Genomic DNA, 16889 nt, shown 5'->3' on the forward strand with positions numbered 1-16889 from the left:
GAATTTGATGAGAGGTTCACCAGTTGCAGCTAATTCCTCTTGTTGCATGGGGTATTGAGCTGCAGCTGATCCAACTCTTTACAGATGGCTCAAAGAGATGGCAATCTGGGTATTAGTTGAAGACTAGGGGCACAATGAAGGCAGAGTTGATGAAGGCATGTAACTAAGTAACATACACCAGACGGCCAGAGTTTTGATTCCAGTCTGCCTGGAATCAGTTGACCTTAGCCATGCTGGCAATTAGGGTACCACAATTTGCTTTGGTGATCCTGGGGAATTAGCCTGCATCTGATTGCTACTCATTGTTGGAAAGTGACATGTGCCTACTGGATAACGACAGGAATCTGTTTGACTGTAATGGTCCTTAGATGTATGGTGCATGGAAAAAGTCTAAGTTCATACAAGAAAAATGTTTAAGAGAAGCACCAGAGCTGCCCATGCAGCTGTAACCTGGTAAGAATTAATACCTTGTTGCATGTTAAATATTCAATAACTGTACCTTTGCCTGCAGCTTTTGCTGCAATATTGCCTGTTCCTTCCGAAGAGCATCAGCTTCCTTAGTATATTTCTGTATGATGTTCCGCAGGTCTGCACTTTGCTGTGAATCAAACAGAAATGAAGGATCATCTCATTTTTGGTCTCAGCTCTATCTCCAGCCCCAATTTATTTTCGCTCCGTCTTATTCATTGCTTCTTGCACCTTCTTTGCTTTAGTTAGGTTAACTTTGCACAGGCTTAATTTTTAACAAGAATATCATAACGACATGTTTATTCATTAAACGCATATTACTAAGGCACAGATTCAAGAATTACTAAAATTAGTAAGTTGAAGCCTTGACCGCAAACCAGCAATCTTGTGGTTTTAGGATAACTTAGTGACATCTAAAGCTCTTTGGTTTCTGGGTTGTGCTGGCTTTCCAGTGCAATTCACTTGAAATCAGCTAAACTAGCAGAAACAATCTAGGAACTCCAAACACAAATTACATTCAGCGCAAACCAAATTGCTTTTGAAAATTATCGCACTGGAAGCTTGCCCCGTCTATGAAACTGGTTAGGGCCGCAGATTGAATCAGCATGACAAGTTTCTGCTAATCGTTCCCTTTTGTGGCAGTTCAAGGAATCTCTTAAAAATGAGCATTTCTTTTAGATGCATAAGCACCAACAGGCAGCTTTAAAAAAAACTGAAATATGAAAAAATATTTAATTTACGAAAAAACTGACCGATGTACAGCAGTGAAACTAGTCCATTATGCTGGATAATTTGGAGCCATTTAGTTATTTAAAATCACATTACTCAAAAGTAGGTGGTTAGACATTTATTAAAAATGCTTATTTTTTGTGATAAACTCGTTTCAATTGCAAAATGAAACTGGACCAGCTATCACTCAAACATATCAAGGAATAAATTTTAATGCAAGGATAAAAACAACTGCATTCTAAAACACTGCATGATAGTGCTGGTTCATAGATTTATGTTTACTGATGTGACTGAATGAGTGAAAACTTGAGAAACAAAGTCAATGCCGAAAACTAGCGCAACTGAGTGAAAATCGTGGCCAGACTGGCGATTACATCTGAAGCATAAACTCTACCCTTCTATCCTAAAGCTAGTCACATAAATAATGGCTAATCCTCATCAGACCTTCTGACCATATTCTACAAAGTATTCAGGAATAGTATCCCAAAACACCCTGCCCCGAAAATGTTACCCGTCGTTTCTTTCTCTCCTCCTGAAGTTCTTGTTCTTTACGTTTAAGCTGTTCTTCTAAGTATTTCTGTTGAGCGAACATGAAGATCAGAATTCAATGTTGAGGAGAAGTCAATGATTCATTAGTTTTGAGCTATTCAAGGTTCAGCTTTGAAATTGTGGCACTAACAAAATAGCAATTAAAGCTAACAAAAAAAACCCCACATATTTCAGATTTCCTCTGCAATCTCTTTCAGCAGGAACAACAGACTGACAGGGATCAGGTCTGCAGAATGATTCCCCATTCATGCAAGGGACATTTGAAACAGAAATCAGATACCTTCCACAAGGAGGAAGTAAAGGAATAATCAGTGTGACATTACCTTAAACAACTCTTGTGCACATAGATTCAACGGGGAGGACAGAAAGTGGAAACCCTTAGTTGAAAGGCATTACACTGACATTTCTACATTCATTCTTTGACATTAATTTGGGAAAAAAAGGGGCTAAAAGTTGACACATGTATGATTTGGTGCCACAATAAGACATCTTGCCTGTTTGCATTGGTCCCCAAGTCGCTGTCGATTCTTCTCACGGTTTCTTTGTTCTCTGGAATAGTCAAAAAGTTTGTTATATTGGTATGAAAAAAGTTACAAAACTGACTTAGCACCTGCAAGCTACGTACATTTTAAAAAATATGCACAAATTTTGCAGCTTAAAATCACAAGTTCCTAGAAGCCAGTTGTCATGATAAAACAGGTTCAAAGTTACTCTGCTCTGAAGAGTCACACGGACTCGAAACGTTAACTGTCTTTCTCTCCACAGATGCTGTTAGACCTGCTGAGTTTTCCAGCATTTCCTGTTTTTGTTTCAAAATTGCTCAACTGGTTTAGTATTTTCCATGTATTTTTAACCACTGAAATTAATTATTTTGAAATGGAAGTGGGCCTTTTCCTCACTCCAATTTCCTCCCACCTTTCCTTTTACTACAATATGGTTCACATGTGGTAGCTGCTCTCTGATACCTCACCCAAATGGCCATTCTTCATGGGCCTGCCTGGATATGAGCTTGTGTGGGTTAATAAACCTTGGAGGTCATCACACAAGATTCAATCTTGTCCATATACACATGTACTTCCAACACAGGTACTAGATGGCAATCACAGAAGTTAGAAATTTACCACAGAGACTATTTGACCCACTGAGTCTGCGGTCACTCTCACTGAAGCGATCTATTCTAATCCCATTTTACAGCTCTTTCCATGTACCTGTTCAGTATTTTTATTCAAGTGTTTAATTCCATCTTCGTATTTGTGCTACATTCTAGCAACCCTTTATGAAAAGGGATTTCTAATCTCAAGGTCCCAGTACTAATCATAAAATCACAGAATTATGCACAACAGAAGGGGGCCAGTTAGTCCAGTGTCTTGAGTAATCCAAAATTAATACCATTTTTCTGTTCTCTCCATAGCCGTATAATCAACATATGTTTTAAATACGTATTCTATATTCTCTTAAAAGATGCAATGATCTCAGCCATTCCCTGCAGCAAAGCATCCTAAGCTTCTTTTGTATGACAGGAAAAGCTTATAATGGGATGCTGAGTTTGTCAATCCATTCGATGGTCTCTTGAGGTGCCAAGTAGGGAAATGAGGTACCTTCGCAACATTTTGTGGGCAGGTAGAGGTGATGTCTGGGACTCATGGTCAAAACTATACTTCAGGTTGTCCTTCATCTCCCATCCATGGGGCAGGTGGCCACATCGTTCATGCCCTGTAAGAACTCAAGTGAGCGCTGTCCACTGACTTCAAGGGAGGTCAAAGCCATGGATCTCTACTGTTGGGCCAGTGATGAGATGTTGGTTTTTACACCGTGTGCATTCCTCAATTCTGTCCATCTGAATGACAAATTGCTACCAGCTACACAAATGTTGTTTCCCTAGAATGGCCGTGTCATTCTAAGCACTTCCTTTGTAGGTTTTTCAAGTCAATGTGAATCAGAAGGTCAGCATTACTCGTGACATTTTCCATGCACGTGAAGAAATTTTCGCAAACATTATTTTCACTATTTTAAATTGACAATCTCTTGTTACTATCTTCTCAAACACAGAAAATATTGTCTCCTTTTTCACCATGTTATAGCCCTATATGATTTTAAAGACCTCAAATTTCCTCAACCTTCTCTGTTCCAGTAGAAATAATCCAAGCAGCTGCATCATTTCACTAACAGAAGACAAACATGGACAATTTTTTCTTCTCCCTACTCTGGGGGCTACTACCCATACTTTCAGCTGTTGTCATCTACCTGGCCAAACTCATTTGAAACACATTTTTAAATACTTCACATAGTTACAAGTTTAAAAAATGCATCATAGTAGAAAAGATAAGCATGTACAGGGCCCTATGGTTCACAATGTGCTGTGGATTTTAACAAATTAGTTCATGTAATAACTTTCATCAATAATAGAAACTTACTGTTTTTTATATGTTTTCTCATAACTGGGAGTAACTTCAGCAGTGTCTTCAGGTTCTTCTGGGACACTGCAGCTCCTAATGAAGAAAACAAATATTTAATTAAAAACAAGTTGACTATGGATGCAGGCATAAAATATCAGCAATGTACAAAACCTGAGAGAACAGCAAGTTAACATTGTGTGTGATCCTTTACGATACTGAGTTCCACATAAAGCATTGACCTCTCTTTTGCTTTCAGATGCTGACTGCCATACATTTCCAGCACTCCATTTTTTGTGTCAGATTTTCAACATCTGTGGTTTTCACTTTCATCTCTAATATTTGATGGAGGCGGGAACTGCTTTTCATTCAGAAACGTTAGCACAAACATAAAAATTTAAGTTGCACTCTGCATCCTTCAACGACTCTTGCTTACATTTATCCACTGCACCATAAACCATAGAGAATTAAAACTAAATATTTGATATAATCTCTCAAGTACTTAGGTAGTTCAGTACCAAAAAGCTCCACATCAACCCTATTTGAAATAAGGGAATAGCATCATATAGCCAGTGATGTTATTTGGAAGGTGTATTTATTATACACATAAATAAATGGTTTTGTAAAACAATGACTCTTCTACTTCCGCAGCCTAGTTCTCCTATGTAAAACAGGCGACTGCCAAATGTGGCCACATTTCAAAATGCTCGTTTCCTGATAATGGGAGTCAGGACAATGATGTTGTAGTTATTGAAAGAAGCCTTCTGTAGGTATAACAGGGATACTCATGCAAGTAATTTTATGTTGTTCTACAAATCAGGTCCTCCAAACACGCAGACAGAAAAGTTGTAGCAACTTGCTGATGAATGCCATTGGGGAAAATCATCTAAAGTATTGCTGAAAAGAAAGAAACATGCTGTCGAAGCATTTCGACTTGTACTCATCAGGACTGATTCACAAGAATATCAAATTTCAAAGGGAACAATTTATACTGCATGAGAAAAGCATGCTGGTTGGTTGGCAAGTGGTCTCTGATCGGTTGCAGTGTCATCATGGAGAACGGAGGGGACGGTTATGCCCAAGCTTTTGTTTAAATTCATAAAGGTAAGTGATTGGTCAAGGTGTTTCCGTGGGGAATGCACAAGGGAACTGTTGTCCTCCAGGCATTTGTTTAATTGAAAAACGTGCAATACCTGGGCATATTCTCTCTATTTGCAAAAGACAAGGTCCTGCACATGATTATATGGCCCAGATCTTCCATCTTCCAGAGGGGCATACCCAGAGGTACCGTTGAACATGCACTGGGGAGCCCCTCGGAAGTCCCCATGCAAGGACTGTATGGGAATTAACTGGGTAGTTTCAGCTTCCATTGGGCAATTATCCTGCATCTGGAAGCCTCCAAAACTCCGATTTAAAGCTGAAGACTTCGATGGTTCCTGACTCTCTTATCAGAATAATTACTAGGAAAATTTAGAAAGATTAATGCCAGTTGTTACTCCTGGGTAACTATAATACAACCCTCAACCCCCACCCCCCAGCACCTCGACTGCCCCTCTAACCCCGAACACCACCTCCAACCCGCTCCCCTAACCCTGACTAGCTCCCCCACCTCTGATTCCCTGAACAAATCCCCCAGACCACCTGACCCTACCCCCCAACCCAACCCACCCTACACCTTCACCCACTTAGCTTCTCCACTAGTTTGTCAGAGTGGCTGGGACACTTAAACTTAGCGGTTTATGGAGCTAGTGCCATAAAAAGGGGGCATGGTTTTGTTTTGACCGACTATCTTGTAATGCCTCCAGGAGCAGCTACGCTGCACATTTCTCAGCAGGCCTGGGTCAGAAGTCTGGTCGAGAAATGTGAAGCTCCAGTCTAAGGCAAGTTAAAAAGGTGCAGAATGGCAATCCAATGGTGATTGCCACTTCACAGGTTTGGCCCCATGCAGCTTCAAACAAGCTTATGTTAGTCACATTGCGATCCCAACTGATAATCTTAAATTGGTTATTAGTGTCATTCTTAGCACACTCAGGATTGTTTGGCAAGTGCGGCCCAGTCGCGGGTTCACATCTAATTTTGGACAATATTCTGGCAGAAGTACTGAAGGCTTATGCTCTAGAACTTGCTGCGCCCCTAGCCAAGCTGTTCCAGTACAGCTACAACCCTGGCATCTACCCAGCTATGTGGAAAATTGCCCAGATATGTCCTGTACACACAAAAAAAATCAGGACAAATCTAACCCGGCCAATTACCGCCCCATCAATCTACTCTCAATCATCAGTAAAGTAATGGAAGGGGTTATCAACAGTGCTATCAAGGGGCACGTGCTTAATAATAACCTGCTTGCTGATCCCCAGTTTGGCTTCCGCCAGGGCCACTCAGCTCCTGACCTCATTACAGCCCTGGTTCAAATGTGGACAAAATAGCTGAACTCCTGAGGTGAGGTGAGTGTGACTGCCCTTGACATCAAGGCAGCATTTGACCGAGTGTGGCATCAAGGAGCCCTGTCAAAACTGGAGTCAATGGGAATCGGGGGAAAACTCTCCACTGGTTGGAGTCATACCTAGCCCACAAAGGTTATGGTTGTTGGAGTCAGTTATCTCAGCTCCAGGGCATCACTTCAGGAGTTCCTCAGGGTGGTGCCCTCAACCCAACCATCTTCAGCTGCGTCACCACTGACTTTCCTTCCATCATAAGGTCAGAAGTTCGCTGATGATTGCACAATGTTCAGCACCATTCACGATTCATCAGATACTGAAGCAGTCTATATCTAAATGCAGCAAGACCTGGACAATATCGAGGCTTGGGCTGACAAATGCAAGTAATATTCACGCCACACAATTGCCAGGAAATGACCATCTCCAACAAGAGAGAATCCAACCATTGCCCCATGATGTTCAATGGCATTACCATCACTGAATCCCCCAATGTCAACATCCTGAGGGTTACCACTGATCAGAAATTGAACTGGACTAGCCATATAAACACTTGTGGCTACAAGAGCAGGTCAGAGGCAAGGAATCGTGCGATGAGTAACCCATCTCCTGACTCCTCAAAGCCTGTCCACCATCTACAAGGCACAAATCAGGAGTGTGATGGAATACTTCCCACTTGCCTGGATAAGTGCAGCTCCTACAACACTCAAGAAGCTTGACACTGTTCATGACAGAGCAGCCTGCTTGATTGGCATCATATCCACAAACATTGACTTCCTCCACCACAGACGCATGGTAGCAGCAATGTGTACCATCTACAAGACGCACTGCAGAAATTCACCAAAACTCCTTTGACAGCACCATCAGGCCAAAAAGATGGTCTGCCTACCACACAGGTGAGCATGTCATATATGAATTTTAATGCCAATGTGATGCCAGGTATATTAGGTTGTATGTCCCAACGATTAGCGGATTGTATCAAACAGCACTCCTCTTTGGCTGTTTGCAACAGGTAGCGTAATGAACCAGCCTGTGTTGCAAAACTCAGAAGAGTGTCCAACATTAGATGCAATTCCACAATTGGGCGGCACTTACTCATCAATCCAGAGTATGCTAGGAATTACACTAACAACCAATTTAAGATTATCAGTCTGGTTTGTAATGTGACTCACTTATGCTTACTAGAAGCTACATATATTTATATGTAAGATCCTGTTCACTGCAAACAGAAAGACTATGTCCAGGCATTGAGCCTTTTTAAAATTAAACAAAAGCATGGAGGACAATGGTTCCCTAGTGAATTTCCCATGGCAACACGTTGATCAATCATAGTCAAAAAAACTTTAAATTAATGGTACCAGGGAGATCTGTGTTTATAGTAGAGACATTTCTTACTGGTTTGATTTCTCAGGCCTTAAATGGACACCTAATAGAATATGAATGCCATCTCTTCCATTTTGTTCAAAAAAGCCTTTCCAGAAATTCATTGGGGCGGGGGGGGGAAGAGAAAAGAGAGTTCATAAAAATTGTAGATGCAGAATTTGTCTTGCTAAGGCGGTTAAAGCCATGCCAGTGATTCAAATGACAGCCACAGGTCTCTACCTTTGTCAGTTTCAATTGGTTGAATTTTGGGGGTTTGTAGGGAAGTGGTCTACATACCTAAAATCAATTAGCATTGGACAAGTCACAGTCAGAAGTAGAAGAATCTATAGCGATTTTTTTTCCCTAGAAAGAGCAAATTGCTAAATCTTTTGTCTACTTTTGTGGCCTGACTTCTTTCTCAGTTAATTCACTCAGTCAGCACCTTGAGGGTAACCTAAGAGGTTTGTAAATCAAATTAATTCATCTATACTGGGTTAAATGTAGGACCGTTTGGGAGCCTAATCAAGTATCATTCATCCCTATACCTATGCTGGGAGGTAAATTCTCAGACAATTCCTCAATAAAGAGAGAATGCAGGGTTTTTCTGGTTCCTTAGTTTTTGTCAACATATATGAGGAATAAACAGAAGTAAGAGAATAAACATTCCTTTACTCTGACACATCTTGCAAACATAAGATTAAAAGACCATGTAGACCTCTTCGGATGGATGAGCAATGGCAGATGTAATGGATAAAAGTACCTTTCCAGTCAGGGAAGATCAGTATGGAAGGTACAATTTTCCAAGATGTGGTAACACATTTAAAAATCAACTTACCACGCCTTCACTTTAGAGAAGAGTGCAGTATTTTGTAACCTTGCATGAAACAAAGAGCAGTTGCTATGATTAAATCTAAATATCTCTGTGGGCATTATAGAAGTCAATAAAGTGCTGAATACAACAGGTGTGTTAACTGGGAAAGGGCTGCACAGATGTCCAGACTAGCAAGAAAAACCTAAAGCTTACAGACATTACATAATCCTTACTTCTTGTTTTACCCAATGTTGTCTCCTGGTCTTTTTAATCTTCTTCATGTAGTGCACTATGAGGACTGGCCCTCACTTAAGACAGAAAATGGAATACAAAGTATGTAGAACACAAACATGTGAAACCAATAATGGATGGGCAATCATACATGCACATTTTCTTACCTAAAACGTGGATCTGGATTCATGCTACAGAACCATTTATCAGGCAGCTTATCTGGATCTATCCCATCTGGAAGCTTTCGCCATTTTAAACAGCCATCACACTGAGCCCAAACCTGATCAGGAAGTTTCCTGCAAAAAGTTGAAGTACATACAGTTCACAGCTTGGAAAAAAAATGTACATTTATGAATTCAAAGATGAAGAAATAAGTTGCAAGACAAAAAATATACAACTGTGGAGTTGACTTGTGAGCCATAGACATTAAAAAACATTTGTGGATTTTTTTTTTATTGGTGTCTGACTTTCTTTCCTACTTTATTTTGTTTAAACTCTTATTTTGTCCATTAGAAAATTTAGCTACTGAAAAAATAGCAAATGAAAATATTTCAAAGCATTTGAGCTATTTGTGGGAAAAGATAATACAGCACTTAAGTGATTGATCAAAGCCTTTAATTGTATAGTGACTAGAGCCAATTGACAATTTTTCAATTTTAAATGAAGTGAAAATTTATAAATGCAAAAAAGTTGATACCAAAGTGTGACAAAGGCACTTTTTTTAAAGGCAGAAAATGTTCATAAATGTAGGATTTTTAATAAAATAGATTTCTGCAGTCTTCTAACCTTTGTCAAAATTCTGCAGCTTGCAGCATCCAAGACAGAATCATGGTCAGGCAGCTTCATAGAATTATGACATTCACAACTAAGGAAGAGGAGGTCATTCAGTCTGTCATGTCTGTACCAGCTCTCTGAAAGAGCTGTGCAACAACCCAGTTTTTTTTTCCCATAACCCTGCAAATTAGTCCTCTTCAAGTACATATTGAATGGCTTTTTAAAAGTCCCTATGAAAATCTAATTCCAACATCCTCTCAGGTAGTGTGAGTTCTTCACAAGCCTCTAAGTGAAAATTCTCTCATTTTCCCTCTGGTTCTTTAACGAATTATTTTCAATTTATGGTCATCAACCATTTGAGATGATTTAATTAATTGGATCTGTGGAAAATTCTTGTCTCAAAGGGCAAACATCTTACACCGACCAGTGAAGTTAGTGCTCAGACTGGCATTCACTACTAGGAAAAGAGTGAGCAAATTTTTCTTATTCAATGTGACAGAGACTCGACTTTAAAAGAAAAAGCCTCTCAAGCAATTTAGATTTGCACCCATCCATATTTGTGACGGAAAGAACAGAAAGAATACACTGAATGAAATTTCTGACCATAAGAATGAAATGTATATATACTATATATAAAAATTATATACACATCACAAAAGGGTTACCAAGTAGCCTGGGAACTGAATCACTGTATTACAAGAAGCCAAGATAGGCAAGTTGTTTGCATGACTGAAATGTTTTTGCTAAAGTAGTACACTTACTGTAAATCTTCTACTGGTACAATATTCTGTGGATCATCTTGGTTTCTTTTATTCTTTTTCTCATTCCAGTAATCGTTCAGCTTCAGTCCTAGTGCTTGAACTGTCAGTCTTTAATTCAGAAATAGATAATAAAAGGTATATTCCGAGAAATGAAATATTTGCTTGAATTCAGACATTGTTGCTACAATAGGGTTCCACTGCAAAAATGTCTGACTGCCAATTAAAGAAAATAGTTTAGTAGGTCCCTCAACATTGATCAAACTTGCGAAGTAAAAGAAAAGCCAAAGTGTTATAGCATATGAATTTGTGGAAGCAAATTCCCACCAACTCAACAATGGAAGGTAACAGATAGCATGTCAGTCTTACAGAGATGAGCTCAGTTGTGCTTTGTATGAGTAGCTAGCTGCTTTAAATAAGGCAATTAAAAACAATTTTCAAAAAAGATAGTTGCAAAAAGACTCAGCTCGGAAGTCGCTGCCTTCTCTAAGCATCAAGTATGCTCACTGCTACCCTACTTCTAGTTTCTTCAATTATTAGCACCATTCTGAAACATTCCAAACAGATTAAATACTACAATACCATAACATATATAAAAACAAAAAAACTGCGGATGCTGGAAATCCAAAACAAAAACAAAAACAGAATTACCTGGAAAAACTCAGCAGGTCTGGCAGCATCGGTGAAGGAGAAAAGAGTTGACGTTTCGAGTCCTCATGACCCTTCGACAGAACTTGAGTTCGAGTCCAAGAAAGAGTTGAAATATAAGCTGGTTTAAGGTGTGTGTGTGGGGGGCGGAGAGAGAGAGAGAGAGAGGTGGAGTGGGGGTGTGGTTGTAGGGACAAACAAGCAGTGATAGAAGCAGATCATCAAAAGATGTCAACAACAATAATACAAAAGAACACATAGGTGTTAAAGTTAAAGTTGGTGATATTATCTAAACGAATGTGCTAATTAAGAATGGATGGTAGGGCACTCAAGGTATAGCTCTAGTGGGGGTGGGGAGAGCATAAAAGATGTAAAAAATATATATATAAATAAATAAATAATTTTTTTTTTCTTTTTCTCTTTTTATAATGGAAATAGGTGGGAAAAGGAAAATCTATATAATTTATTGGAAAAAAAAGAGAAAAGGAAGGGGGAAACAGATAGGGGGTGGGGATGGGGGAGGGAGCTCACGACCTAAAGTTGTTGAATTCAATATTCAGTCCGGATGGCTGTAAAGTGCCTAGTCGGAAGATGAGGTTTTGTTCCTCCAGTTTGCGTTGGGCTTCACTGGAACAATGCAGCAAGCCAAGGACAGATATGTGGGCAAGAGAGCAGGGTGGAGTGTTAAAATGGCAAGCGACAGGGAGGTTTGGGTCATTCTTGCGGACAGACCGCAGGTGTTCTGCAAAGCGGTCGCCCAGTTTACGTTTGGTCTCTCCATGCCTGTTTCCTATCTCAAAACGCACCATCTAGTGGCCAACTGAGAATGTCTGGCTATTAATAAAATCATTTTGAAGTTTGAAGAAAAGCAATAAATAGGGCAAGATTGATAATTCTTCAGCACTTAATCATTTTTTAGTTGTCTCGCTAGGTTTTTAAACCTTCGTGGTTACATTGCAGATTTAGAATGGAGACAATTAGCCATGTTTCCTGCCTGTAGGATGAGCAAAGCACATTGTTCTGTAATGCAAGGACACCTTTTATGAAGCGTTCACACTCCAGAAGCCTGTACGCAGTCAAAACTGGTTTGCACAAACGTTAAACTTAAGTGCAAAGGCCAAATGATCCTGCTGGATTTGTTAGTGCTATGGGACTTTCCACTTCATCACTACTTAGGCTACATTTACACCATTCCCAATTCGCACCACATGTACCTTGTAATTGCAGTGTCAGTGTTAAGTGTACTCTAAATGTACCCATGTCACAGTCCTTTGATTGAAAACTCAGAGCATGATATATTTTTGGGAAATAATACGATGGGCAATTCCAAGTGGTAATGTTTGTAAGATTATGCTAAATAATGCACAAATTATGCTAAGGCTGGAGATACCTGGCTTGGTGCTGTTTTCTGCACAGTGTTAGGCAGTTTAATTGCTGATTTTTTCAGTATGAGGGCTGACATTATACGCTTGCTGAACTTCAGGCTTCCATGGTTGGTGTGAAAGCTACTTGTGTACTTATCAGAATAATTTTATCCATTCTGAAAAGCTAGAAATGACTAGCAAGCTGACCTTGGAACAACAAAGTCTGCATCAGTTCACAAAAATAAACCCGCATATCCAAAGTCAAATCATCATTATCAAAAGACCATCAAAAACGATGCGATGCAAGACCATTTAATATGACGCATCCTTTCTAAAGAGATCATAAAGGAGAGCATGACAGTTGCAAACTTTCTTCCTCCAAAAAGAGATATAAAAGTGAATGATGAAATTAAAGTCAGCGCATACTTTAAAAGATGTGGCTGGAATTTAAAGTACTTTAAGTATATTGTACTGACAATTCTGTAGTGTTGTTTTACCTATACTCATTTGTATAATCAAAGTCCTGTTTGTTATGTGTGGGCTTGAGAAAGTCGCACTCAATAACTCCAATGACACCCACTCCCATGTTGTTTGCCTGAAAGGAAATGATAGAATGGATTCTTATTATTATTGTACGTTCAGATGCTAAATGTAAATTATAATTTTAAACCATGATTGATCTTATAATTGATAAAAGTACTTACTCTGAGCTGACAGCCAACTTTCTCGTAAGGTTTAATCAGTCTGTTTTTATGGTACATCATTATCCCAAAATGTTCTTTGTTTCTCCAGTTAAAGCCAAAGGTAATTTTTATATTTTTGTTCTTAAAGGGCATTAAGGAAATTACAATACAGCCATAACTATAATGGAAATTAAACAATGAGTAGCCATGGTTTGTGTTCTTCTTCAAACTCAAAAGTAAATAAAGATCTCAATTCTTCCGTTTTGAATTAAACGGACTTCCTGACATAATGAATGGAACTTAAACATTCTTTGGGATCTGCCATTTACCCACATGCCTCAACCAGCATCATGTGTTAATAGAATGTTACCCAAATATGGACAAAGGAATTTAAATATCATGCAAAGTACATATCTTGTTTCATTCCCTCACGATACTGGAGGCATAGAATACTTAAGCATTCCCAACATAAAATTCCTCAGCAACCTAAGGGTAACAGAGGGAGAATTAAAAAATGGGTAAGAATTAGTGTGCTGCCTCTGCTAGGAGGATATTCTTCCCCTCTTTTTCCTATTTGTTCAGAAGGTGTAGGTATTAATGGCAAGGCCAGCAGTCAAATGCCATTCCTGCTTGCCCTTGAGAAGGTGGATTTGAACTGACTTGAGCTGCTGTAGTCTTTGACGTTTAGGTATACCCACAGTAATGTTATGTAGGGAATCGCAGGAATTTGACCCAGTGACGATGAAGGAATGGTAATATATTTTCAAGTCAGGATGGTGTGCAATGTGGAATGGAACTTGCCACCAGTGTGCCTCAGACCTGCTGCCCTTGTCCTTCTCGGTAGCAGGGATTACAGATTTGGAAGGTGTTGTCAACGGAGCCTTGGCAAATTGCTGCTGTTTAATTTGTAGATGCTGCACACTGCAGCCACAATGTGCTTGTGGCAGGGAGAGTGAATACATAAAATTATAGAAGGGATGCCCACTGAGAGGGCTGCTTTGTCCTGGGTGATGTTGAGCTTCATGATGTTGTTGGAGCTGCACTCATCCATGTAAGTGGAGAATGTTCCATCACACACCTGACTTGTGCCTTGTAGACGATGGAAAAGCTTTGGTGGCAAGATGGGGAAAGGGACAAGAGATGTGTTCCTCAGCGCAAACTCCCAGCCTCAGACCTACTCATGTAGCCAAAGTGTGTGTGTGTGTGTGTGTGTGGCTGGTTCAGTTAAGTTTGTCAATGGCGATTACCCCAGGGTGTTGAAGGTGGAGGATTCAATGATGATAATGCCACTGACTGCCAACGGCAGATGGTTAAACTTCACATGGAAATGGCAATTGCCTGGTAAGTGTGAGACAAGACGTTACTTGCCACTTAGCACCCCAAGCCTCAATGTTGTGCAGATCTTGCTGCATGCAGGCATGGACTGCTCCAGGATTGGAAAGATATTGAACACTGTGCAATCAGAAAGCCCCATCATTTCCAATCTTATCAAGGGAAATCATTTAAGCAGCCAAAGATGGTTGGGCCTAGGACATCCTGGATATTCTAGGGCCGAGATGATTGGCCTCCAACAGCCATAACCAACTTGCTTAGAGCACATATGACTCTAGCCAGTGGACAGCTTTTCCGATTTCCATTGGTTTCATTGTTGCTGGAGCTCCTTGATGCCACGCTCAGTCAGCTGCTACCTTGATGTCAAGAGCAGTCAACTCTTGCTACACCTCTGCGATTCAGCTCTTTTGTCTTTGCCAGAACCTAGAAGTCTGGAGCCAAATAATCCTGGTGGAATCCAGACTGAGGGCCAGTGAGTAGGTTAATGGTAAGTGCCACATGATAGAACTGTCAATGATGTCTTCCATCGCTTTGCTTATGACTGAAAGTAGATTGAAGGGGCAATTGTAAACGGCTGAATTGATTTATTCCTTTCAGCGGACAGGACATACTTGAGCAATTTTCAACTTTGTTGGGTAGAAGCTGGTGTTGTAGGTTTACTGGAAAAGCTTGGCTAAGGGCCAGTTCTGGAGCAAAAGTCTTCAGCATCACTGACAGGGTGTTGTCAGGGCCCATGCCCTAACAGTACCCAGTTTCTCAACCATTTCTCTTTATAATATGGAGTGAATGGAACTGGATGAAGACTGGCACTCGTGATGCTGGAAACTTCAGGAGACAGATGGATTTTCCACTCTGCGCTTCTGGCTGAAGATGGCTGCAAACCCTTCAGCCTTGACTTTTGTACTCAGAGGTGTACTCAACTGATTGAGGATGGGGATGTTCGTGGATCCTCCACCACATGCTAGTTGCTTAATTATCCACCACCTAGATCAACTTGATATGGAAGCACTGCAGAGTTTTGGTCTGATCCTTGGTTTATGGAATAGTTTAACAGTCTCCATGCATGCTGCTTCCACTGTTTAGCATGCATAAGATCCTTCACCTAGTTGGTACCTCATTTTTAAGGTATGCCTGGTGCTGCCCCAGCAGGCTCTCCTGTACTCCTCACTGAACCAGGGTTGGCTCCGTGGCTTGAGTGATATGCTGAGCCATGAGGTTACAGGTTGTGTTTGAATATAATTCTGCTGCTGCTGATGGCCCACAGCAATTCATTCATGCTCAGTTTGGATCGGTTCTGAATCTATCCTACTTAGCACGTGGAAATGCCAAGTGAAATCAAGTTTGTCTTCACGTTTGTCTGAAAATAAATATTTTGTATGCGATGTGCTTTGGGATGCCTTGAAGGAGTGAACAACACTATTTAAGTTATATTTCTCTGATAACAGTTAATTATGAAACAAGTAGTAATTTTTCAACTTCCTTTCGCTTAGTAGGTGCTGCCTCATTCATTATTCATTTAACGGAGGATGGACAGGTGTCCTGCATCTTTTTCACTAATAATCCAGTTCTAAAATAAATCATGAGGAAAAATGGCAAGTGTGTTACCTTCTAATTTTTCTTTTCAGGAACCAAAACTAAAATCAATTTTTCACATAGCCTAATCTAGATTAGGAAATCAGCACATGGCTATGGGCTTTCATCCTACCCCTACAGCACTAAACTCCCATTCTGCTCAATTGTTCACCATGAGATGTACGCTTTATAAAAAGGCAGATATTTTATAATACACAAGTCTGCCTGTAAGAATATTTTATTAAAATTAATTTCAAAAAGGATACAATAAATGATGGTCTATATATGTCATGTTCAATATGAGCAAGACTTTTAGAAATAAGCTGAGTTTTGACTTTCATTCCCAGAAGAATGATTTGCATCCGTGGTTTCAGATACAAAACACTACAATAAGCCTGCAAATAAAACATAAGCTGTAAGTACCAAGGAGACTATACCACAGAAATATTCCGAGATCAATTCACAAACATCATCTATAGAGAAACAAATGAAGTTAGTTTCAATTCAATTTCTCAGATTAAATAGTTTTTTTCATTTTTGCCCTTAGTCTATGTTAGAATGGAATAGAATGTCAGAATAAAGCTTTATCAAATGCACCAAGGTCAAGCAATACTCATTTAACAGCGAATGGCCTCTTCACAGAGGTCCCTGTCTGAGCCAGAAACTGCAGGTTCATGTCCCTCTCCAGGATTTGATGGTCAAGGAAGATGAGTTCATAACATGGCCAATTAGTTTGAATATCAGCTTGTAAATCCTTCCAACATATGCTAATGGCTGGTG

The 16889-nt window shown here is 39.9% G+C and overlaps 1 protein-coding gene across 1 annotated transcript in view; it reads right to left on the minus strand.

The window, feature by feature from the left end:
- The window catches only part of LOC121290646 (MORC family CW-type zinc finger protein 3-like), a 50795-nt gene that overhangs the window by 15037 nt on the left and 18869 nt on the right, over positions 1 to 16889 (minus strand). The window contains exons 7-15 of the mRNA XM_041211361.1: positions 16376 to 16504; positions 13227 to 13346; positions 13020 to 13117; positions 10514 to 10621; positions 9146 to 9274; positions 4161 to 4235; positions 2241 to 2295; positions 1709 to 1774; positions 500 to 598 (exon numbers count right to left, since the gene is read on the minus strand). Of these exons, the coding sequence (XP_041067295.1) occupies positions 500 to 598; positions 1709 to 1774; positions 2241 to 2295; positions 4161 to 4235; positions 9146 to 9274; positions 10514 to 10621; positions 13020 to 13117; positions 13227 to 13346; positions 16376 to 16504 (879 nt within the window). The remainder of the gene's footprint in view (positions 1 to 499; positions 599 to 1708; positions 1775 to 2240; positions 2296 to 4160; positions 4236 to 9145; positions 9275 to 10513; positions 10622 to 13019; positions 13118 to 13226; positions 13347 to 16375; positions 16505 to 16889) is intronic.

This window comes from Carcharodon carcharias, chromosome 18 (genome assembly GCF_017639515.1).
Source record: "Carcharodon carcharias isolate sCarCar2 chromosome 18, sCarCar2.pri, whole genome shotgun sequence".
Classification (NCBI taxonomy): Eukaryota; Metazoa; Chordata; class Chondrichthyes; order Lamniformes; family Lamnidae; genus Carcharodon; species Carcharodon carcharias.